Raw genomic sequence first — 26,228 nt, forward strand, 5'->3', positions numbered from 1 at the left:
TGATGTGGTTCTGCATGGCCTCAGTCTTGCCTAGGGGAGACAGCAGTCAAACCAGTGATAACAAGCCTCTTCCCTGGTGGTTTAATAGGACTGCCTGTGCTGCATTTAGTAGTGTTAAAGAGCCATGTTCTTCTATATAATGGTGATTACGAGATAACGGGTCATGTCCTTCAAGATAATTTGGTTATAATATTGGAGCACAATTTCAAAAAATGTATACCGGTAAGAAAGAAAAATGCAAGATAAGATTGAAAGCATGATGGCTACAAGATTTCAGGCTTTTTGATTATTCTTCGATTGTTAGTAGGGGTTCACAGCAAAATGATTTGGCCGTTAGGAAAGACACCTACATACAAAGTCTCTAGGTCAAACGGGGCAGTGGATATGAGGGTTTAAGTGAGACTACTTATAACAGTGCCACTTATAGGCCAATCAGTGCCAGTCTTTTGACGTCTTTCCTAACGCTGAACAAATTTGCCTCCAGGACCCATAAGGTCCGTCAGGATAGATTTTCCTCCATCATGGACATTTTGGAAAACCTTTTGAAAATCTTCACCATATGTTTGTTAGGCCCATGGTGCATCTCTTGGTTTGTGCATCTCTTGGTTTGAGAAAAGCTAAGGGATTAGTTTAGGGATGACTGAGTTATTGAAAAATCAGATTTTACATGTCCATTTAAATATTTCGATAATACACTTCACAATGTCCTATCATCTTGAAACTCTGTAGGGTCATCAGACATTGCCATGATGAACCATTTTAAGTTTAGCACTGATATCTTTAAGACAAAAGGAAACTACAGTATTAACAATTCACATTTTGACTATGTAACGCTAATGCTTAAAATAATCCATAAACAAAAATCTTGTTCTCATGCACTAAAAGTCAGATTCACTCCAAATGTGTTATTTGGACTAATCACAATAGTCTAAAGAGTTTGAGAAAATAATATTGATGCATTCAAAGATGGCCACACTTTACCAGTAGATGCATATTAGGACATATGCTAATATGCAAAAAAAGTACTTCTCATGAACCATAGGACCAAATGACACCAATTTGGAATGTAGGCCCATTTTAATGGCTTAACTTTGTTTTAGAAAAGCTAAGGGATTGGTCAAAAGATGGCTGAGTTATTGACAAGTCAAACATCAGATTGTACCTGTTCAAGAATGAATAGCATAATCACAGGCCTTACACACTGATCTAAAGCTGGAGATGCGTGTGTTGCATAGGCCCTACCTAGTTTTGGATGGATGCGCCATTTTTATTGAGCCATTTGGTTGTTTAAAACAAACCACCTTTAAACAATATGGATTATGATCCCTAGTGGATCAGTGACAAAACTGAAGTCTGGATTTCTGCTTACTCAATGTCTTTCTAATCAAAGCAGACATATGACCTTTGTTCATTTTCTATGCATTGTATCTGGTGTGTTTAATGAAAGACAAAATAGTAGGCTAGGCATAGAAAGTTATGTCAAAACAGTTCAATGTTGGTCTATTTATGAATTTAATTAGTCAAGTATTTTTCATCATACAAATTATTTGATGTGTTATTAACGTACATTCTTTTGAGAAATCCGAATTCGCGCTTCAACTGATTTTTGTTGTTGTTGCGCAGCATTGGCGAGTATGATGTCCTCAAACTCCTCCCTGTTACGCATTAGACACATAACCAAATTGCGCTTGGCAAGGGCAGGTAGGCTTAGTCAGAGGACCTGATGAAAGAAACTGAAATAGCAGCCTATATAAGTATGGATAGCAGCAGTCATCGATAATACTGCAAAAATATATATACGATATTGAACCTTTTTATAGTGCCGTAGTGGACCAGTTAAATTGGATTTACGTCGTTTAGAAAATAATCATGATTCCTCAGTCGAGCAGAGCATTTCTCTTCAAGATTGCTGGTTATTGGAAGCCGCTTTTCAAAGGCAGGTTTCTAATTGTAACCAATACTGTGAGCTGTGGGTGTATGCTTGCCGCCGGCGACATCATTCAGCAAACCAGAGAGACACGGAGGGTCCCCGAGAAAGCACGTGACTGGACGCGAACAGGTAAGGCCCACTACCAAGGACAGCAGCCGATAAGGAGCCCAATTTCCACCTTGTATGAAATAAGTTCTGAAGCGAAATGAACCATGTGCTAGGGGCAAGAGAGCCAATCATAGTCATAAAGTAGCCTAGCCGAAATAAAAATGCGAAGCATACACAATGAACTTCAACTATAATATTCTAAACCATATGTATAATGATATGCTTTATGTTGATATGATTTTTGCTTATTATTATGTTTTCCAACATCCTATACAGTAGTTCTGGGTTTCACTAACCGCAAAGAACGTTTCATTTAGCTGTGTTACTGTTGCCCTCTGCAGGTTGCATGTTTGCAGTGGGATGCTCAATGGGGCCCTTCATGCACTACTGGTACCAGTGGCTGGACAAGTTCTTTCTCGGCAACGCTTTACCTGCTGTCACCAAGAAAGTCCTCACTGATCAGCTGATTGCATCACCGACCATGGGAGCATGGTATTTCATTGGTGAGATATTGATGTGTTTTTTTCAAGAAGTTAGCATTTCAGTATACTGAAATCAATGTGTACTTGGACTGTTTGCATAGAACGGGAATTGTCAGGGCCAAAAAAAATACAAAAAGTGTTTTTCTTTATCTATTTCTTCTTTATTGTCCCTTTCTTTCTCCAGGTATGGGAAAGATGGAGGGCCACAGTCTATCTGAGGGGTTAGAGGAATTCAAAGAAAAGTTCTGGGAGTTCTACAAGGTTAGTGGAACATTTTGATTAAGAAACCCAAGCCTATTGTACTGAATATTGCTGTCCCGGTTGATGCTCCTAGTTCTCAGGGTTTGTTTGTGCTCCTTTTCATTCAAGGCGGACTGGTGTGTTTGGCCCGCGGCACAAATGATCAACTTCTACTTCTTGCCTCCTAAGTTCCGTGTCCTCTATGTCAATGTCATCACCCTGGGGTGGGACACCTACCTCTCCTACCTCAAACACCGTAAGAGCTGCTCTGACGCCATTTTGTTTTTGTCCATTCAACATTACACCGCCAATGATTCAGATGTTCTTTAACAGTAATAGTATGGTCTCTGCTGTTCCAGGAGACAATGTTGAAGGAAGCACTGGAGATGTCACTGAGTTGAATGAGCCAGAACTGGAAGTGTCAGGGTCAGCAACCAAACAGTTGAAAGAGAAGCTCTAACATTGGATTGGTATCATTTGGGAGCATCGCCGGACTTGAATTCGATGTCAGTGTCACTGACCATGACCATAGCAACATTCCTTATCATGTGTGCCTTAAAAGCACTACCTATTTCAACAGTTTTATACTAAACTATGGTGAAAAAATGTTGCGCCCAGACAATGCATACCACATGTACTGTATAGTAAATGCATTTCCACTACAGCCTAAAGCGTTGGTCTGGTTGTTGTTGTATTTAGTGTCTAGTTGATTAGTATAGGAAGGCAGTGTCCCGGTCATCATCTCAATTGCTAATCGACCAACCTATTAATGAGAGTGAGACTTGTTTCAGGTGTGCCACAGTTTACTTCTCCTACTATAATGTGATCTATGTTGTTTACCCAGTCAAACCTGTTAAATTAATGACTGATGTGCAGAAAGTTACACATATCATTCTTGTGTAATAGGCATAGGCTAATATATGTCTAGTAGGTGACATGAATTATTCCCCTTGTGTTATTTAACAATCCTATAATTTATTTATAGGAATAGCTTTTTCGAGCATCTTAAAAGAGTTCTAAAATCTTGATAATCTTTTATTTAAATGATGTCTTTTAATTTCAACCGAATTCTTTACTAGTATGGTTTGAATGTATTAATATCGAATATAATTTATCATATGCCTGTAGGTTTCTTAGGTTTGTATTGAAGTTTAATAAATGCCTTATAATACAGTATGTCAAATGAATCAATCCAATACTGTAGTTGCAACTGATCAAAGATAATGTTAATCTCCAAACAAAATGTATGTTTATAATTGCACTGTAACAACATAAACTCCAGGGCCCAGATTCACAAAACTTTCTTAAGAAGAAATTTCTTAACTGCCATTTTTTTCCTTAACTATAGACTTATGAAGAAAGTTAAGCAAAGTTGCTATTCCTCAAAAAGGTTGTTTGAAATGTTATTGCGTTATTTCTTATGTTTCTCTTTAAGCACGAAATTTGATTCTTGAAAATAAAGTTATTGGATTTGTTCTTGGAAATGTTCTCAATTCCAAGATGGCTAAACCCTTGTCTAAAACTCTGGGCAGTGAGAGAATAAGCTAATGAAAGCAATTGAACACGTGTAGCCCTTTTCTGCAGTCATTGGACAAATTGCCTTCTAGTGGCCTTATAGGTGGAATGTTATTAATCTTTTTTATAATTATTTTAAAAACTAGTGTTTCTATTTAAACGGATTTGTTCCATTTCAGTCATCTGCCAGGTATATTAAGTGTAATGTTGGGATGCAAACTCCAAATGAAATACATTTGACCTGTATATCTGACATGATACAGGTGGCGTCTTTTGTTTAAGGCCATAACCATGTGTGTACTTTTGTTTCAATATAGATTTGTTTAAGACTACCAAGAAACACTCTGTGTGACCCAGATTTAACCCACTGCTAAAGAATGTGCAAAGCTGTCATCAAGGCAAAGGGTTGCTACTTTGAAGAATCTCAAATGTAACATATATTTTGTTGATTAACACTTTTTTGGTTACTACATGATTCCATATGTGTTATTTCATAGTTTTGATGTCTTCATTATTATTCTACAATGTAGAAAATAGTAAAAATAAAGAAAAACCCTGGAAAGAGTAGGTGTGTCCAAACTTTTGACTGGTACTGTATATATATATATATATATATATATATATATAAACTATATTATTACACCTACCACCGTGTGCACATTTCTACACTTAAAATGTGAAGAAATAATAGTTTAGCAAGTTTTTTTAAAAACAGGACAAATCTGAGGGGGCACATGTCAATGTACCCCCTAAGGGTATGACACTGCTACGACATACATTTGATGTGGATTTGTCCATAGCATTTTCACTTATCCAGTTCTCCTGTCATCTGCAAGCACTTAATTCAGTGGGAGAGTCAGGCATTCTGAGACTATCTTCGGGGAGAGACTACAGTACAAGGCCTGCCTAATTCTGCTCCAATTTATTTAGTTGGTAACATTCTCATATTGTAAGAACTATGGATGATGAAGAGAAGACACGCAATTAGGCAAACAGGTGAGTCAAAATGATTCCACAAACATTTTGTATTTCTATAGCACACACTTTGCACAGAAACCTTTCAATAAGTAATTTAATGTGTTAAATTGTGGGTTCAATTGGGTTAAAGTAACTGTTCAGTGAAAATCTCACTTTTAAAAGTTCATATTCTGTTACCTCATACCCTAATAATGTTTTGACTAAATGGCCAAAGCATACATTTGAGAAAAAACACCTTAACAGTTTAAAAAATGCTTGCTATTTCGTCATGGATTCTGATGTCATTCTTCTGAGGATGAGCTGGCCAATCAGCCGTCTACTCAGCATGACTATTTTTTATGACCATATACACCCACACCATTCCAACACAGAAAAATGGCTTTTTATCATATTTAGGGTGGCTTGGGTTAAACGCCCCCTGGGTTAAACGCAACTCCTGCCTGTAATTCACACAGAAACCACTTTATGTCACCACGTTTTTTTTCAACACTTTCCCTGGCTGCCACTTATCTTGCTCAACTAAAAATGTAATCTGTCTCATCTCAACTTTTTAAGTCACTCCAACAAAACAATTTTCAGGTAGATTGAGTATGTTCTTTGGAGTAAATTTTGGGCAAAATGCCCCAGGGCAATGCAATGCAAGTCAATGGTACCTATATTATTTTCCAAATCATGTCCAAATAATCTACAAGTAACTTCATTGAGTTACACAATCAATTTTGAGATACTTTAGGATGGTTTGAACAGGAAGCGTGAAAATGAAGAGGGACCTAGTGAGATGTGCTCAGTCATAATTGAAATACAAAATACATTTAAAAAATGGTGCAATATGATTTTGTTTCGTTATTTGATTTATTTAATTAAAATAAGTTACCCAGACTTTAGCTTTTAAGTCAATTACTCAAAAATGTCAAAATAAAATATATATCGCTAATCTTAATTTTGCCCCATAGAGGGGGGTGTTTTGTCCCAATAGCGGTTTCCGTTTTTATTGAACAACAAAAAACTATTCATTCTGCCCTCTTTTTTCTGCCTAAGGATAGCCAGTATGCACATATCTAAATCTTACCAAATGTAGCTTTTTTGTTCTCAGAAAAAAATATGTTTTCCTTAAGGGTGGAGTTGCACCCTAATTACCATTTTTTGGAAGGAAAACTATTTCACTCATATTGCAATTCATTATATTTCATAGAAAACTGGAAACGCTGGACAGTTACTGTACACACCGTGTATTGCAAATGTTTTACCTGCATGAGGCTAATGTTCTATCCTCAAGATGCATTATTTTCCTGCCTTTTTAGAAGGCCTCAAAGTGTAGCACATGATGCTACTACATGTAACCTGAGCTACCTACTGGCATAGGCATATTCTTTATTTCACCTTTATTTAACCAAGCAGGCTAGTTGAGAACAAGTTCTCATTTACATCTGCGACCTGGCCAAGATAAAGCAAAGCAGTGCGACACAAACAACAACACAGAGTTACACATGGAATAAACAAGCCTACAGTCAATAACACAATAGACAAAAAGAAAGTATATATACAGTGTGTGCAGGCAGACCTGGTGATTTTTAACATTGGCGAGGGTAATTTTTGCTTTTTCGGAACAAACTGCTTTTTATTACAGTATTGGAAGCCTTTCAAAGTCTAATTCAGATGGGGTCAACATTTTATCAACATCTCATCAGTTCGTCTGCTCAGTGGATAATCAGTGGATAATATCATGTGACTTATGAATTCTAACCCTCCCAGGCCTGCCAAACTAGTAGGTCTAGCTGAGAATTGTGGAGATAGACAAGTATCTATTTCAAACCAGCATCTCTATTCTCATCTCTTGCTCTGCAGTTGAACTGTAATGCTCCCTGAACTCTTCCCTTTGTACACTTCAAATCCGAATATTGGCCCCATCACAGGTTGACATGCATATTTCGAGCTATGAATCATCTTTTTGTGAAGGAGAGTGAACGAACACAGACCGGTTGAAATGGAGTGCAAGAGGCCAGTTTCAGGCCAATGTCTATGGGTATTATAAAAGATCTATGACATCATGGTATTATAAAAGATCTATGACATCAAATCATTTCTGTGGGACTGTTTCACAGCTTGGCTCATCGTGTAGGACCTGTGGTAAGCGCGAAGAAAGACTCAAGGTTTTTCAGTTCAAAACAGAGATTCCCATTGGATTGTTATACCTTTAAATGACATCGACTGAGTCAGTTCCCGCTGGGCACAGACGACAGTTCAAACGTCGAGTTTTGATTTATAGTTGGCTGAGTTGTCAACTAACGGTGAATTCAACAAAACATTTCACCATGCTATAGGATTTAGGTTAAAAGTTGAGTGAAATATATACGTAATTCCCTTACTTTGATGACGTTTTGCAAATCCAATCAGTGTTCCATTTTGATTCAACTTCATCACATAGATTTATTTTGTTGAAATTACATGAAAACAATGTTCACTCAACCAGTTTTTGCCCAGTGGGTTATTACAAGACTGCATGGTTTTAGTCCAATTACTGTGGAATAAAGACAATTAGCACTTGTTGTAAAGAAATACTGTGTAACGTGGGTCGTACAAAGTGGACCAAGGCGCGGAATGCTCATACTTTACTTTAATTATGAAGACACTTACAACAAAAACAACCGACAACAGTTCCGTCAGATGAACATACACTAAACAGGAAACAACTACCCAGAAACAGGAAAAAACACCACTACTAAATATGACCTCCAATTAGAGGCAACGAGGAACAGCTGCCTCCAATTGAAGGTCAACCCAATAAACCCCAACCTAGATATAGACAAACTAGAAATCCAACATAGAAATAGAGAACATAGAAGAAACACAAAAACACCCCCTGTCACGCCCTGATCACTCTACCATAGAAAATAACAACTTATATTGGTCAGGACACTGGAGTGATGTATGATTGCTAATAAAATTGTTCATGGACCAATTCTGTATACTGCGTCCATGTGTAAGTACATTGAAATTAAGTTGTTTTCAAGTTGTTGACACAATGACCAAAAAAATACTATTTTCAACTTTCACCTTCAACCAAAACCGAACGTAGACGGACATCTTTGTATAGTCGTCTTTTCAGCGACATGAAATATACATATTTTCAACGACCTGAGAAATATGTATTTTCAATGACCTGAAAAAGTTGTTTTTTCAACTTTCAACCAAAACCGAACTTAGATTTGATGGTGGGCACAGTCATTTTTTCCACAACATTTTGTGAGGTGGGTAGGAGGAAATTATGCCATACTGAGTGCTATAGACGAGTTCAAATAAAATGTGCATACTGTACTAAGATCAATACTTAATTGAGGATGGAAATGTGTTAATGTTAAACCCTGTAGTGAAATAATGTACAGTTCACTGAGTGTACAAAACAGTAGGAACACCTTCCTAATATTGAGGCGCACCTGATTTTGCCCTCAGAACAGCCTCAATTTGTCGGGGCATGGACTCTACTAGCTCGAAAGCATTCCACAGGGATGCTGGCCCATGTTGACTCCAATGCTTCCCACAGTTGTGTCAAGTTTGCTGGATGTCCTTTGGGTGGTGGACTATTTTTCATACCCACAGGAAACTGTTGAGCATGAAACTCAGCAGTGTTGCAGTTCTTGACTCTACCATACAGTGTTCAAAGGCACTTAAATATTTTGTCTTGCCCATTCACTCTCTGAATAGCACACATACACAATCCATATCTCAATTGTCTTAAGGCTTAAAAATCCTTCTTTAACTTGTCTCCTCCCCTTCATCTACACTGATTGAAGTGGATATAACAAGTGACATCATTAAGGGATCATAGCTTTCACCTGGATTCACCTGGTCAGCCTATGTCATAGAAACACCTGTCATAGCAGGTGTTTTGTAATGTTTTGTACACTCAGTGTATATTCACTTTAATACGATTTATCTTGTACAAAAATACAACATTTCAGGTATTTCAGGAATTATATGGCAATGTATTCAGTGGTCTTATAAATATGACAATAGTGAGTGTATTAGCATAGATAGCTCCCCTGCTATTGTTGTTATTGTTTATGGCAAGGTAACATTCTGTCATAGATGGAAAATGAAGTCATGGGATTGAAGGGGTTTTGTTTGCTTCAACCCTCTGAAGCTTTATTAAGAGATTGCCTGAAAGACAGACCTAGTTTCAAAACAGTGACCTGGAAAATTGTGCTAAAGGTGATACAGTCCCAGGAACAGCCTGATGACTCACACTAATGGTGCTTTCAAGACAACTGGGAACTCTGAAAAAAACCTGAGATCAAATCATGACATCAGTGATTGTCAGGTTGAAAAGTCGGAGCTCCAGTTGGATTACTGTTCAAAAAAACTTTTTTTAGTCAGAGGTCGTTTTTTCAGAGTTCCCAGTTGAACTCACTGAAATCGGAAGTTGGAGATTTCCGAGTTCCGAGTACCCAGTTGTTTTGAACGCGGCACTAACTGCTGTTAGTGGGCGTGCCATAACAAGGAGTCTGGGTGGTTGCAGCCTGGTCTCACAGACAAGACTTAACATAATAAATGTAAATTCTGTACGTTCAAATTAGTATGATATGTCCCGTTTGGTATGGTTACATAAGACAGTAGGTTACTTAAGACAAAAACGAAAGGAGGGTGGTTGGTCGGACAACTTGAGCATTTTAGCTAATTAGCAACTTTGCAACTACTTAGCATGTAAGCTGACCCTTCTCCTTCCCCTAACCCTAACCCTAACTGTAACCCTTTTCAGTTAACCCTAACCCTAACTCTAACCTTAACCATTTAACCATGTAACCTAACTCCTAACATTAACCTTAACCTTAACCATAACCCAGGGTTTCCGAAACAGTCCTCGGGACCCCAAGGGGTGCACATTTTTGTTTTTGCCCTAGCACTACACAGCTGATTAAAATAATCAACTAATCATCAAGCTTTGATCATTTGAATCAGCTATGTAGTGTTAGGGCAAAAAAGAAAACATGCACCCCTTGGGGTCCTAACCCCTAACTCCTAGCCTAGCTAACGCTAGCCAGCTAGCTAACATTAGCATTAGCCAAATAGTCACCTAGCTATTGTTAGCCACAACAAATTGGAATTCGTAACATATCATGCATTTTGCAAATTCGTAACATATTTGGTTTTGCAAATTCGTAACATACAGTATCATAAGAATTGTAATTCGTAACATATCATACGCAATGGAGGGACTGCGAATTTACATACAGAATAATACTACATGCTCTGAGACCAGGTTGGCAGGTTGGCAGGTAGCCAGGCAAAGGAACAGAGCCCATTTCCAAGAAACAGAGCTTAGATGGCTTTGAAGATTTGAAGATTTCATCACATTTCCAACATTCTCATGAAAACACCAAAGTCTTTGTAGACCAATTTAGAGTTTCTTATCTACTGTTGTCATCGTTCTCCCAGTCTTCAAATTAAGTACAACATACAGACATTTATTGCTTTGTGTTTGATGATTCTATAGATTTGTTAGGTTTATTTCCAAATAGCGGAGTAAAGGAATACATTTGGTTTGAAGATATTTTGGTATACAAACATTTTGTATTTTTTGTTATTGTTATGTTGTGGCACCGTTTGAAAATGGAAAACAGTTTTATTAAGAAATTCCATTTGAGTTTCTGAGATGGTCATATTTTACATTGAGGAAACGTATATTAAATGTTGGCATTGTGATGTAGGCATATTGATCTTGACGGGTGGACAAACACCAAATAACCCAATTTAAAAAAAATAAACTGTCAGATATAAGTTTTGTCCACAGAGTCGCAATCTCAGGCCTTAGGTGGCCACTGCTAGTGTTCTAATGTGTTTTTCACTCCCATCCAGGGCCAGTGGGAAAATGCTTTACCTGCATGAAGAACATTCAGAGGAGGACTTCAAGGAACCCATACTCAAGCCTGACCTCACCTGTACTGTCAAAAGTCTCTTCTCTGGGAGACTGCAACTCCCTCTTCTGTCCCGCTGACACTCCACCCAGGACGTCAGAAAGAGCACAGAACAAGCACAGCCTGTCTCCAAGTCCTCCTCACTCGACCTGCAGTTCACTAGGAGCCTGGAAACCATCACCGGCTGCATTTTCAGGGCACTCCAGTAAGTGTAATGTTTTTTTTTTGCCCAATTCCAAACCAATTTATACCTCTTTCCTCATAGGTCTTTGTTAGTCTGGTTGTTTGTTTGGAATGCTGGGGCTTTCCAACCCTCTTCTCCCTGTGGTGTGGTGCAGAGTGAGTGGGAAAGGTAGCAGATGAAGGGGGGCTATATTTAGACTTTTAGATCCTCTCAGTTGGAGTAGTGCTTTCTGTATCTTTCGTGCTATGCTAGCCTCAACCTAAAAATAAATTACAATATTTTGATACTTTGAAATAGTAAAATGGTCCTAATACAAGTCCTTGCTGACTCCCGATAGCATATTATTGCATGCAATATGCAAATGGAAGAGCCCTACTGAATAATTAAGGACATTGCTTGGCTCTGTTGAAGATCTGGTATGAACAAGCTATAGAAATATCAACTTCATTCTTGACATGTCTTCCTCATTAAATGGAACGCCATTTGCCCAATAATGATCTATGACAGCTCTGCAACTGCAACTACAGAAATTACATGTAAATTACAGGGCCAGCTCCAGGCATAAGCAACATACGTGGTCACTTAGGGCCCCGGGCCACTAGGGGGCCCCCAAAGCCCCTAAATAAAAATAATAATAATATATACTGAGTATACAAAACATTAAAAACACTCAGCATTGACAACAGTGCCTCACAGTGGCCATATTGTCTGGCGAGACGTCCATGTGCTTGCATGTTAAGTTGCGAGTGCAGTTTTGATGCAGTGCCAGGGGAATTGAAGTGACTGGGTTGGTAGCTACGATACACTCTCAAACTAGTATGTAGTTCAATGGAATATAAACAAAACTTTATCAATCCTGTTAATGTCAAACCTTTAGAACTGGGCGTGTAGTACCTGCGGAGGAACCTCCTGCACCTCAGACTCCTGGAGTGGACCAGTCACCACCGACCTGAGGAGAGACACATGGAACGAGGGGTTAATACGGTAATCGGGGGGAAGCTGTAACCTGTAACAAACTTCGTTCAGTCTCCCCAGGACTTTGAATGGCCCCACAAACCGTGGGCCCAGCTTTCGGCAGGGCAGGCGGAGGGGCAGGTTTCGGGTCGAGAGCCAGACCCGGTTGCACCGGGGCCTCACTGCGGTGGTGATCTGCGCTGGTTTTCTGGCACCTCATGGCCCGCTGAAGATGCACATGAACGGCGTCCCATGTCTCCTCAGTGTGCCTAAACCAGTCGTCCACCGCAGGAGCCTCGATCTGGCTCTGATGCCAAGGCGCCAGAACCGGCTGGTACCCCAGTACGCACTGGACGGGGGAGAGGCTAGTGGAGGAGTGGCGGAGCGAGTTCTGGGCCATCTCTGCCCAGGGTACGAACGCTGCCCACTCCCCCGGCCGGTCCTGGCAATAAGACCGCAGAAACCTACCCACATCCTGGTTCACTCTCTCCACCTGCCCGTTACTCTCGGGGTGAAAACCCGAGGTAAGGCTGACCGAGACCCCCAGATGTTCCATGAGGAGGACTTCCAGACCCTTGACGTGAACTGGAGGAAACATAAACCCTCACGTCCTTAGCCAAAGTGGACCACCAATACTTCTCACTAAGACAGCGCACTGTCCGACCGATGCCCGGATGACCAGAGGAGGGTGATGTGTGGGCCCAAAAGATCAAACGGTCGCGGACAGCAGACGGAACATACAGACGCCCAGCTGGACATTGGAGGGGAGCGGGCTCTGTACGTAATGCCCGCTCGATGTCCGCGTCCAGCTCACACACTACCGGTGCCACCAGGCAAGAGGCCGGAAGTATCGGGGTGTGATCCATGGGCCGCTCCTCTGTGTCATACATCCGGGACAGTGCGTCTGCCTTCGCTTTCTGGGAACCTGGTCTGTAGGATAGGGTGAAAACAAAGCGGGTAAAAAACATGGCCCACCTTGGCTGGCGAGGGTTCAGTATCCTCGCCGCCCGGATGTACTCCAGATTGCGGTGGTCAGTCCAGATGAGAAAAGGGTGTTTAGCCCCCTCAAGCCAATGTCTCCACGCCTTCAAGGCCTTGACGACAGCCAACAGCTCCCAGTCCCCCACGTCATAGTTTCTCTCCGCCAGGCTGAGCTTCTTCGAAAAGAAGGCACAGGGGCAGAGCTTTGGTGGCGTACCCGAGCGCTGAGAGAGCACGGCTCCTATCCCAGCCTCGGACACGTCCACCTCCACTATGAACACCAAAGAGGGGTCCAGATGAGCCAGCACGGGAGCCGAGGTAATCAGAGCCCTCAGCTGACCAAAAGCCCTGTCCGCCTCAGCCGACGCACCGGTCCCCCCTTCAGCAGTGAGGTAATGGGAGCCGCTACCTTACCAAAGCCCCGGATAAACCTCCGGTAGTAGTTGGCAAACCCTAGAAACCACTGCACTTCCTTTACCGTGGTGGGAGTTGGCCAATTCCGCATGGCTGAAATGCGGTCACTCTCCATCTCTACCCCTGAAGTGGAAATGCGGTACCCTAGGAAGGAGACGGCCTGTTGGAAGAACAGACATTTCTCAGCCTTGACGTACAGGTCATGATCCAACAGTCGACCAAGCACCCTGCACACCAGGGACACATGCTCGGTGCATGTAGCGGAGTATATCAGGATGTCAACAATATACACCACTACACCCTGCCTGTGCAGGTCCCTGAAAGGGCCTGGAAGACTGATGGAGCATTCATCAACCCATACGGCATGACGAGGTACTCATAGTGCTCTGATGTGGTACTGAAAGCCGTCTTCCACTCGTCTCCCTCCCTGATACGCACCAGGTTGTAAGCGCTCCTGAGATCCAATTTGGTGAAGAAGCGCGCTCCGTACATTGACTCAATCGCACTGGCTATGAGAGGTAGCGGGTAACTGTACCTAACAGTGATCTGGTTGATACCTTGATAGTCAATACACGGGCGCAGACCTCCATCCTTCTTCTTCACAAAAAAGAAACTCGAGGAGGCAGGTGAAGTGGAGGACCGAATGTACCCCTGCCCCAGGGATTCGGTGACATATGTTTCCATAGCCGCCGTCTCCTCCTGTAACAGGGGATACACGTGACTCCTGGGAAGTGCTGCGTCTACCAGGAGATTTATCGCACAATCCCCTCGTCGATGGGGTGGTAATTGAGTCGCCCTCTTCTTACAGAAGGCGAGAGCCAAATCGGCATATTCAGAGGGGATGCGCACGGTGGAGACCTGGTCTGGACTTTCCACCGTAGTCGCACCAACGGAAACCCCTAAACACCTCCCCAAGCACTTTCGTGACCACCCCGTGAGAGCCCTCTGTTGCCACGAAATAGTGGGGTCATGACAGGCCAACCAGGGTAGGCCCAGCACCATGGGAAACGCAGGAGAATCAATAAGGAAGAGACTGATTCTCTCCTTGTGACCCTCCTGTATCACCATGCCCAGTGGAGCGGTGGTCTCCCTAATTAGCCCTGACCCTAATGGTTGACTATCTAAAGCATGAACTGGGAAGGGCATATCCACTGGAACAATAGGGATCCCTAAACTATGGGCAAATGATCTGCCAATAAGGTTCCCAGCTGCGCCTGAATCTACGAGCGCCTTATGCTGGGAATGCGGGGAAAACTCAGGAAAATTAATATACAAAAACATGTGTGCAACAGAGGGCTCTGGGTGAGCCTTTTGCCGACTCATCTGGGGTGACACGAGGGTGCCCTGCCTGCTGCCTCGACTCCCAGAGGAACCTCCCCAGCACCGACCGGCAGTGTGTCCTCTGCGGCCACAGATGGTGCCCTCTGCGGTCGCCCTAAGTGTAGCACCTCCCAGCTCCATGGGCGTAGGAGCGGTGGTGCTGGGGGATGGAATCGACAGACCCCGATCTGGACGTCCGCGGGTAGCCAGCAGGTTATCCAACCGGATTGACAGGTCCACCAGCTGGTCAAAGGTGAGAGTGGTGTCCCTGCAGGCCAACTCTCGACGGATGTTCTCGCGCAAACTACAACGGTAGTGATCGATCAGGGCCCTGTCGTTCCATCCCGCGCCGGTGGCCAGGGTCCGAAAGTCCAAAGCGAACTCCTGTGTGCTCCTCGTCCCCTGCCTAAGGTGTACGAGACGTTCACATGAAAACTGCCTGGAAGCGGCGGGTGTAATCCTCGAATTGGTCCAACACCGCTTCTCTTTCCCCCCATACGGCATTTGCCCACTTCTGGGCTTTCCCTGAGAGACAGGAGACAAGGGCGGACACGCTCTCACATACCGAAGGAGCCGGGTGGATGGTTGCCAGGTAGAGCTCCAGCTGGAGTAGGAACCCCTGACATCCCGCAGCCGTCCCATCATACTCCCTCGGAAGAGCGAGCCGAATCCCACTGGGCCCGGGTGAAGGAGGGGTGAGTAGTGGTGCCCTTGGTGGTGCTGGTGGAGGTGCTAGAGGAACTCCTCTTCTCTCCCAACGATCCATAGTCTGCAGGGCGCGATCCATGGCGGTGCCGAGATGTTGTAGCATGGCCGCATGCTGCTGGACGCGCTCCTCGACCGCTAATACAGGGGTGTCTGCTCCTGCTGACTTCATATGGTTGTGGTGAGTGATTCTGTCAGAAGGTGGGTGTAGCTGGTGCATGAAGTCAGGCGTAGGAGAGCAGAATGAGGGAGCAACTTACTTTACTCAAAATAAAGGCACAAGGTAACAATACACTTGACCAACAATAAACGGTAATCAATTACGCACGGGTGAAAATAGCACCCATCGAAAACCAGCCATAATGTACCGAATGAACATAGAAACAATCACGCACAAAAACATGGGGGAAACAGAGGGTTAAATACATGAACATGTAATTGGGGAATGAAACCAGGTGTGTAGAAAACAAAGACAAAACAAATGGAAAATGAAAGGTGGATCGTCGATGGCTAGAAGACCGGTGACGTCGACCGCCGAACGCCGCCCGAACAAGGAGAGGGAGCCATCATGCATGTCCTGCTAATATCCCTGTATATGGTCAGGTCATTTTGGTCTGGTTAACACTGAAAAACAGCTGTGTTTAAAGGGATAGTTTGCCCAAATATAACATTTTCATTATATTTTCTTGGAAGTAGTCCAGGGGCCAGGGGTGACTGCAACCCAAAATGATGCTTTCACTGGCTAATATTAGCATTGATTATCCTCCTAAAAAATTGGGTTAATTTGTGCCCACTTTAGCATTGTCTGAATTGCAAGCCAAAATCAACTTCAAGCTAAAAAAGCAAGTCCTTTTGACGCAACAAAAGCATTTCAATTGAGCTGTATTCAATATTTTCTTAAAACGAACCTTGGTGATCTGTTGAAGGCTAATTTGAAATGTTACTCTTATTTAAGAAATAACTTTAGAACAGCAGGTTGGTTAAGACATTTAATAATTTACCCTGAGATGGTTGTTTGTGGCTGTTAGAAAGTGGTGTGTCAGTCTCTCCTAAAGGGGTCGAGTAGCTCTTTTCACCACCGTCCCATTGTTAAGGATCGGTGTTCTTTAATAAGGACACACGTTGACAGTTGCGAGAGAACCAAAAGAGCCTGTTTTTAAAAGGCAACACTGTCTTAGCCTCTACCCGGCTGGCTGTCCTAGGTTCCTCCTGCATCAGATGTCCTGACTTCTAGGTTATTCTGGGGAGCGCGGTGCTCAGCTGCAAGTCGTAAGATGCAGGAAAACGTTTTCTCTTTTCCTCCTGATAAACAAAGCCCCTCAGGGAAGCGAGTACCCTAGTCACAGATAGAGAGAGCCATCGTGACAGGGCCCATGCTCTTTAGAATTTTTATCTTCCCTGACTTTTTTATAGTCGCGGGCCCTTCATGTGACTTTTTCTGGTAGACTTGTGAGCATGTGAAAGGCAAAACGGATTTTTGGACATCTTAATAGCGCTGGGACTTAGACCAGAGTAATGTTAAGTTGAGCAGGGTTAATGTTTATTCTCAGAGAAATTGAGAGAGGAAGTTATTATAGAGCATAGTTTGAAGAGGACCAGTGCTATGCTCTGGCAAGGGGAGGGGGAGGGGGTGATCTGTCATGCCTCTCGTTCACTGTAAATCAGACGTCCATATTTAGTCGGGAGGGATGGAGGGAGGGAAGGCCTAGCAGTTATGTAAACAAAAGCATGGGCAGGCAGGGGAGGGATTGCACTGCACTAATGTTTGAGTCCATTAACCACGACTATGATCTTTGGAGAGAGACAGGGCGGTTTTCAAATAAAGGACAGGGTCAGATAGAGCACTGTCTAGCTTTTTCAGGTGCTCTTATCAGAGTACTTTCTAGAGTCAGTTTTAGTTGTATCCCTGACTAATGGAGAGATAAATCCAGGTTTACTGGCCTCTGCGCTGACCAGTCAGTTTTGTGAGAGGAGGATTGGAACAGCCAAGCTTCAAGGTTGATCAGATTCACCAGGACAGCATAGCCAAGCCAGGACATTTACATTTTTTGCATTTTAGTAATTTAGCAGACATTCTTATCCAGAACGACTTACAGGAGCAATTTGTGTTAAGTTCCTTGCTCAAGGGCACATTGACAGATTTTTCACTGAGTCGGCTCAGGGATTTGAACCAGTGACCTTTCGGTTACTGGCCCAACGCTTAATCTCTAGGCTACCTGCCACTCCCAGGACAAAGGGACAGAGGGAACCAGGATCAAACAACTGAGTGAAAACGACTGAGGCCATGAGTGAAGCGTGCTCTGAGAGCTCTGAGGAGGAGCGGTCCGAAGAACAGTCTGAAGGGGTGCCGGTCAGCAGGCTTCCGGTCATCCAACTCAAGCCCAGATCACCAGGCACATCCCCCAAGATGTCCCCCCATGACTCCCCGCGTGGGTCACCCCGAAACTCCCCGCTGCTCTTCAGGAAGCTGCTGATAAACCGGAGCATTAGTCTACAGAGGCGCTTCACTCTGGCCCACACTCCCAGGTAGAGACCTCCTTGTGTTCCATGCCTGTTTTATCTGAGCTTGGGGTCCCCCAGGGTTGTGTGACTACCCCGTTGTGTTTAGAGAGCAAACCTTCAAAGGTGGTAGAAGAAAACTCTTCGAGACCCTTTCTAAAGGTGATCTGAAGTTTAAATCAGCAGTGATGGTTTTTTATACTGCAGCTAACAATTCCTTTTGAAAGTACTGGCTTGTGCTGAGCTTGAATAGATGCCTTTGTTGTGGATGAGCAGAATTTATTCTGGCCTGAGGTGGTCTAAATTAGATGGAGCCTTGTTTCTTTGTTGTGTTTTGAAAAAAAATATTATGGATTCTTTAAAGTTAGGAGCTTTTATGAAATGGTTTTACAAGGTCCTCGTCATACACTAGAGTTGTTGTAATAACAGATTTACACTCAATATTATGGAATATAAAAGCTTTGTTCTCTGGATTTTAAATGTTTAATTTTTATAATCTCATCCACTCTTTAATCTGCACACGTGTCTTTGTTTTTCTTGTGGACTAACAAAACAAATCACATTAGGTGTTCAGGATATTCTTCAAGTAGGACTCCTGAGTGGCGCATCAGTCTAAGGCACTGCATCTCAGTGCTAGAGACGTCACTACAGACCCTGGTTTGATTCCAGGCTGTGTCACAACCGGCCGTGATTGGTAGTCCAAAAGGGCGGCGCACAATTGGCCCAGCGTCGTCCGGGTTAGGGTTCGGTCGGGTTCCGCCGTCATTGTAAATAAGAATTTGTTCTTAACTGACTTGCCTAGTTAAATAAAGGTAAAAAAAAAAACTCCCATGTGAATTTAGTCCGTTTTTGGTTGGTCTGCCAAATGCTTATTCATTGGGTGCTCTGCTGAGGTGAAATAAATATAGGCCAATTATGTAAATCTGCATTAAGTCCACAACATACTATATACATTTACTGAAGATTTGTTACAATTGTGTGACCAGAGTTTTATTTGTAGCTCAATATACAGTCCTTGAACATGGGCTTACTGATGACAAACTTGCAATATTTCATTTTTATTAGTATTTGGCAGTTATTAAGGCAGTTATATACAACTTCAAATATTATATGACATTACATTTCATAACACTTTACCATACACATTCAGGCCACTACTCTAATACCACATATCTACAATACAACATCCATGTGTACCTGTGTGTAGAGTGCTTATGTGTGTCTGTACCTGTGTGTGTCTCTTCACAGTCCCCACCATTCCATAAGGTGTATTTTTATCAGTTTTTTTAAATCTGATTCTACTGTTTGCATCAGTTACCTGATGTGGAACAGAGTTCCATGTAGCCATGGATCTATGTAGTACTGTGCACCTCCCATAGTCTGTTCTGGACTTGGGGACTGTGAAGAAACCTCTGGTGACATGTCTTGTAGGGTATGCGTGGGTGTCTGAGCTGTGTGCTAGTAGTTTAAACAGACACTTCGGTGCATTCAGCCTGTCAACACTTCTTACAAAATGTGATAGTGATGAAGTCAATCTCTCCTCCAATAACCTGGTTAGGCCTAAGTTTAAGACTCTCTTTGAAGTTGACTCGTACAGTATTCTCAAGTTCTTCTGCATTGTCAAGTACAAATGTGTTTCTTGACTAGGTGGCTTTTTGTCATCCGCGGTGGTTCGTCACCTTTTCTGCTCAGATACTAGAAAGCAACGTGATGCGTGACGTCCCCTGAAAAAACAGAGCCGTGCTCATTCTAGTAGTACTTAATGAGGACAGCTGCCTTATAGGGACACTTTTCAAGCCCTTCTCTGACTAAGCCTATTGATAGGATTTGTTTAATGACCCTGTTACGCCATTCCCACTAGTCGTAACCCATGATATTGATGCAAATCAAATATTTACTGTGTTTGTGTTGAAGAGACGAAGCAGCCGGGCCGATTAAAGAGAACTTGACCTTAATTGCGTTGGAGCAAAATAAATATTTTGTCGGGTAGGACAGTTTTTTTCAAACAGCAAAACACTAACTGGGTTTTTTCTCTCATATGTTTGTGACCGCGTCTGCCTAAGAGGGATTGGTGTTTCCAGTTTATACACCATGTGTTGCTTGTGCAAAGTGCAGTTTAGGGGAATGGAGAAAATGGCACTCATCAACATCACACACACCCTCACAAGAAGTAAGAAGTAAGCACACTGGACTGTTAAAGAGGTGTCTCTCAATTGTTGTAAGCAAGTTAACGTTTCAGCAACCATTAAAAACGTAAAAACCCTGAGACTGTTGACATGGCACAAAACCTTGTCACCTATGTGGAGGTTAGCCTCTAATTCGCATATAAATAAACATCTTATTTTTTTTACGGGCTCATACATCTTTATTACATTTTATTGGTGGGATCATTTTGCTCGGGCATTTAAACATTACTCCTAATGGTCCTGCCTGTGAGTGTGTGATTTAAACCAAGAAAGGCACTCCATCTTTATGGTTTATCTCAGATCTGTCCATCTCATGGAAATTTGGTCTGTTTAAAACTATAATTAGAAAGAGGGGCCATCCTGTATGGACGGAGCCTTGTAAAGGGCCTGAGCCCCTGAGAATGTACAGTGCCCCTAACAACGAGAACGAAACAAACTGTTGGAGATGAGTTATAGCAGGATGGCTGGGAAAGGGGATGAATTAAACAAACTAGCAGTCTGTTGGAAAAACGTACAGACAGGCGGCTTAAGTTTATCAGGGCAGGAGACGATAAATGTTTTAGTTTGAGGGAAATGTTGGAGACCATGTTGGAGGAAACCACAGTAGTTCCTTCCGGTGTAATGTGTTGTTTTGTTGTCAAGCATTGTGTTTTATGTTGATTGCCTAAGAAAAACGGCTGGACTGACAGGCAGTTCCCTAATAAAAGTGAGTCACAGTAAAAAAGAAAAAAAAATGTAACGTAATTTCTGAGCGATGAATGAAAATACTGCACCTCAAACTGGTTTTTAGTTGATTGTTAGAAAAATACCTTTGACTGGGTCAAAGTGAGGTGAGAAATCCTTTTTTCATAGCGTTGATGCTCGTTTCATTAGCAACACAATTCGACCATATCCTACTGTATGTTGTTCAGTCCTGTTGTTTGTCTGGTCTTGAGGATTGTTAAGTGCTGTCCGGCGTCAGCAGGCGTAAAGTATCAAGGCCTGACCCCAACGGCATTCACTTTCAAGTGCCTCCAGGTGGTTCAGCTCTCCCGCAGTTGCTTTACCCTCTGTATGACACTCAACAGACATGACGTAGCGCAAAAACCCCACATCCTTGTCCTTTTACACTGATTGTGCTCAGGTTAATACTTTTGTTTTGGGGGTATGGGTTTTTGGTTCTCTGTCTAGGTCACCAGACAGTTGTCTTGAACACAACAGTAGCCTGTTTATAGTAAAGCAAGGCTCTGGGTCTGGTTTTACAAGGCTCTGCATAGTGCTCCAGTTAGAAACAACGTCAGGGCCAATGTTTGAATCATGTTATGGGATCAAAATTGTCCCTCGCTTTTTTGAAATTGGACAAACAATGAAACAATGTAATACATCTAATTTCCACCAGAGGCTGCTATATTATGTATTGTAGATACATATTTTTGCCTCTGGTCTTATGCTCAGACTGTTGGATTGATGTGTTTCCTTCCCGTATGTTTCCCACCCATGTCCTAGTCACTCTGGAGCCTCATGCAACATACCGTACTACATGCCTACCCTTCTTTGCTGCTAACCAGCTGCAGGAGATATTTGTTTCATGTAAAAAATAAAAAATAAATGATCTTACTGCTGCAGAGGAAGCATGACCATAAACAATATGAGTCTGTTTTCATATGAATAACTTGAGGACTCACAAACAAGGGCACATTCAAGGACATATGAAAAGGAGAAAGATTATTATGCATATACACTGAGTATGCAAAACGTTAGGAAGACCTTCCTAAAACTGAGTTGCACCCCCCCCCCCCCCCCCCCCCCCCCACTTAATCTTTAGTCTTGCCCATTCACCCTCTGAATGGCACACATACACAATCCAGGTCTCAATTGTCTCGCGGCTTAAAAATCATTCTTTAACCTGTCTCCTCCACTTCATCTACACTGATTGAAGTGGATTTAACAGGTGACATACACTATATATACACAAAAGTACGTGGACACCCCTTCAAATGAGTGGATTTGGCTATTTCAGCCACACCCGTTGCTGACAGGTGTATAATATCGAGCACACAGCCATGCAATCTCCATAGACAAACATTGGCAGTAGAATGGCCTTACTGAAGAGCTCAGTGACTTTCAACGTGGCACCGTCAGAGGATGCCACCTTTCCAGCAAGTCAGTTTGTCAAATTTCTGCCCTGCTCGTGCTGTAGGTGCTGTTATTGTGAAGTGGAAACGTCTAGGAGCAACAACAGCTCAGCCGTAAGTGGTAGGTCACACAAGCTCACAGAACAGGACGGCCGAGTGCTGTAGGGTGTAGCGTGTAAAAATCTTCACACTCACTACCGAGTTCCAAACTGCCTCTGGAAGAAACGCAAGCACAAGAACTGTTCGTCAGGAGCTTCATGAAATGGGTTTCCATGGCCGAGCAGCTGCACACAAGCCTAAGATGCGAAGCGTCTAGAGTGATGTAAAGCTCACTGCCATTGGACTCTGGAGCAGTGGAAACGCGTTCTCTGGAGTGATGAATCACGCTTCACCATCTGGCAGTCCAACGGACATATCTGAGTTTGGCGGATGCCAGGAGAATGCTACCTGCCCGAATGCATAGTGCCAACTGTAAAGTTTGGTGGAGGAGGAATAATGGTCTGGGGCTGTTTTTCATGGTTTGGGCTAGGCCCCTTAGTTCCAGTGAAGGGAAATGTTCATGCTAATTGCTACCATGGTTATACACATGTTTTTCATATTTCTTCTGTAAGAAACATTTCTATTTAACACTATCCATATAGGCCAATTCCCATGAGTGTAAAAGGTTAAACAAGCAGCATTCGCCAGAGTAGCCTGTTCTCAGACTGTGTATATGGAATAAACACATGCGCAGAAGCTTCTGGACTAGTGCACGTAAAAAAAAGGTCAGGGAAAAGTCGGATCCGCAGCCGCTCCATAGTTTAAGCACTCAGACAGAACTCCATGTCCATGACACCTCCCCCTCCCATTATCTATTGGATTTTGAAAAAAACACAGTTTTATTGAGCTACCGGGGTGAGTTGCCGCTGCCTCATTTGGAAGCAGGTCAGTCCTATGACTGCGGCTTGTAGCGGAGCTATAGGGAACTAGACGAGGCATCCGTAGCGGACCGCAATGGAACCTTGCATCTGGGATTAGAAAATACCTCTCTCCTCCTGCCTCCCCCCTTCACTAGCATAGTCCCGGTAGGCTTCAGCAGTACAACCCGGCCCCTAGCACCATTCAGACTGCTCCAACTTCTCATCTTATGGCCCTCTCTATGTCTTTTCTTTCTTTATTCTTTCTATCTTTTCTCTCTATCTATCTTTTCTCTCTCTCTCTCTCTCTCTCTCTCTCTTCTCTCTCTCTTTTCTCTCTCTCTCTTTTTTCTCTCTTTTCTCTCTCTCTCTCGCTTCTCTCTATCTTTTCTCTCTCTCTATCTTTTCTCTCTCTCTCTCTCTTTTCTCTCTCTCTCTCTCTCTCTCTTTTCTCTCTCTCTTTTCTCTCTCTCTCTCTTTTCTCTCTCTCTCTCTCTCTCTCTCTCTCTCTCTCTCTTTCCCCCTCCCTCCCTCCCTCCCTCCCTCCCTCCCTCTCGGCAGAGTTAGTGTTATTGTCTGTTGTTCCAAGGCAGTTTCAGAAGAGAAGAGAGTCTGATATAGACGGTTGAGGGGCCACACACTCCTGGGAGCATCTTTGGGATTATTTTCTCTCTGTCTCTCTTGATTTTTTATAAAGTTCTTCAAGCTTTTATTTGAACAAAGAAAAAAGCAGCTCCTAGGCTCTAGATCAGCGCAGTATTTGTTTTAAGGCGACTTTTGGACCCTATTTGGAGGACTCTCGCACCCCTCCCCCTGTCAGTCCTCTGGCTATTGGGAAGATTGAGTTTGCTGTTAATCTATTTAGGAATGTGAGGAGTAAAAGTGAAAAGTTTATCTCGGCTTCTTGCTGGTGAGCAGAACGGAAAACAAGCAGGGAATTAGCTCCAGACCTGCGCCGCGCTGACAGCTGATATGAGCCACAATTGAATTTGATTTGATTTGGCCCGTCGGTAAACTCATATGCTTTTTGAGATGGGCTCCTAACAGGCATCATTCTGCCTTTTTAGGTGTGTTTACACAGAGTTAGGTGAACTTTATCAGTAAAAAAAAAAGGAAAAAAAAGGACATATCCCCACTGCAGGGTCCAGATCCTGTAGCACTTTGGTGGCTCAGTTGAGCTTTCTACTTTTCAATGAAGGCACTACTTTATCATAACATGCTCTTCTTCTCAGGAATTGCATGGACACAAACCAGCCCTAACATTTGCGTGAAAACCTGTTATTGACCGTGCAGAAATTGAATTAATCCCTCTTGTGTCTCTGCTAGATGCAGTAGATGCTTTTGTGGACCGTCTTGTACCGTGTTTAGTTTGTAACTGAACAGAACTAATAATACCCAGACAGGCCACATAAATGTTGCAGTCCATTCTGTTCATCCCCTGTCATCTGAAGGCTGTTGCGTCTCTGAATTCCACCGGTAACTTTGGCTCTTTGAAGTAGCCGGCGCAATGATGAACAAAGACTCTCGCTTCCCCAGGAAAGCTGTGCATAGCAACCCCTCCTCTCGAAGGCACTCATGCATTGGGTATGTACAGTCCTGTGGTGTAAGCTGTTTGTTGTGATGAGTTACTTGCTGACACAACTGTACTGTGTGTGTGTGTACTGTACAAATACTAGGGCTGGAAATTGCCAGGGACCTCACGATACGATATTATCACGATACTTAGGTGCCGATACGATATGTATTGTGATTCTCACGATTCTATTATGTATTGCGATTCGATACTGCAATTTTATGTTCCAAACATATTGCTCACTGTATGTCTGCTGCAGAAAGACGAGAGAGAGCACGAGAAAATGAGTTTTGATCAGTCATGGAAATAAAAGTCCTGAAAACCTGTTGGCTCACTATTTAAAAAGAAGATGGAGAACAAGCTATAGGATGAAAAATACTGGTGTTTTGGCACAGGTACTGCCGATTGCGCTGTTTGAAAAAAGGGTGCTATCTAGAACCTAAAATGGTTCTTTGGCTGTCCCCATAGGAGAACCCTTTGAAGAACACTATTTGGTTCCAGGTAGAACACTATTTGGTTCCATTTAGGACCCCTTCCACAGAGGGTTCTGCATGGAACCCAATAGGCTTCTACGTGGAACCAAAAAGACTTCTCCAATGGGGGACAGCCGAATAACTATTTTGGAACCCTTTTTTCTAAGAGTGTAGCGCTAGCTAACGCTACCTAGCAACAAAACAACAATTTAGAAATCGATACTTGGAGTCAAAATATCTATATAATATGGTAAAAAAATTATATCGCAATATGTAACTGTATCGATCCCCCCATCACTAACAAATACTGGACTGTATGTTCTCTATTATATGTTGTTTTTCATCTTCATTACGCATGACAAATTATTACATTTTTCTCCTTGTAACCAGTAAGACATAATTAATCATCATTAAATAAGGATAATGATCATGAATTAATCCTTAATAATGATTTTTTTTTATGTGTTGCCTCTTTTTTACCTGTTGTTGGTGATACAAAAGGGTTTCTTATGTAGTGGATGGTAAACTTTCATAAGGTTATCATCGAGGAATATTATTGAGAAGTAGACTCCATTCAAAATCATTGTGTCTTTTAACAACCAAAGTTTCACTGCTGTACAGAAGTGCTATCCCTAACAGTTCTACCATATTGTACTTGTCTGCATTTGGTTTCAGTTGTATCACTTTGTGCACATCTGCCTTTCAGGGAAGTCCTGATATGCCACGGGATTGTTATTTATAGTAACATACTCAGCATTTTAGTT

At 42.7% G+C, this 26,228-nt stretch overlaps 2 protein-coding genes across 6 annotated transcripts in view; both read left to right on the forward strand.

Annotated features, from left to right (window-relative positions):
* Positions 1–144: 144 nt before the first annotated feature.
* On the forward strand, positions 145–4,244 carry mpv17l2 (MPV17 mitochondrial inner membrane protein like 2). Its single transcript, XM_029704385.1, has 5 exons — positions 145–2,059; positions 2,380–2,541; positions 2,705–2,781; positions 2,890–3,016; positions 3,120–4,244. Exons 1-5 carry the CDS (start codon positions 1,870–1,872, stop codon positions 3,218–3,220), a joined length of 657 nt encoding a protein of 218 aa, XP_029560245.1. The 5' UTR covers positions 145–1,869; the 3' UTR covers positions 3,221–4,244.
* A 13,629-nt stretch (positions 4,245–17,873) lies between these two features.
* The window catches only part of LOC115156746 (cAMP-specific 3',5'-cyclic phosphodiesterase 4D), a 60,731-nt gene continuing 52,376 nt past the window's right edge, over positions 17,874–26,228 (forward strand). For 4 of the 5 annotated variants that reach the window (XM_029704386.1, XM_029704387.1, XM_029704388.1 and 1 more), the window contains exon 1: positions 17,874–18,249. In XM_029704386.1, coding sequence (XP_029560246.1) covers positions 18,008–18,249 — 242 coding nt within the window. In that variant the 5' untranslated portion in view covers positions 17,874–18,007. Of the gene's footprint in view, positions 18,250–24,011; positions 25,003–26,228 lie in introns of those variants that run through there. The other variant, XM_029704392.1, reaches the window with a different exon arrangement.

Source organism: Salmo trutta, chromosome 21 (assembly GCF_901001165.1).
Source record: "Salmo trutta chromosome 21, fSalTru1.1, whole genome shotgun sequence".
Classification (NCBI taxonomy): Eukaryota; Metazoa; Chordata; class Actinopteri; order Salmoniformes; family Salmonidae; genus Salmo; species Salmo trutta.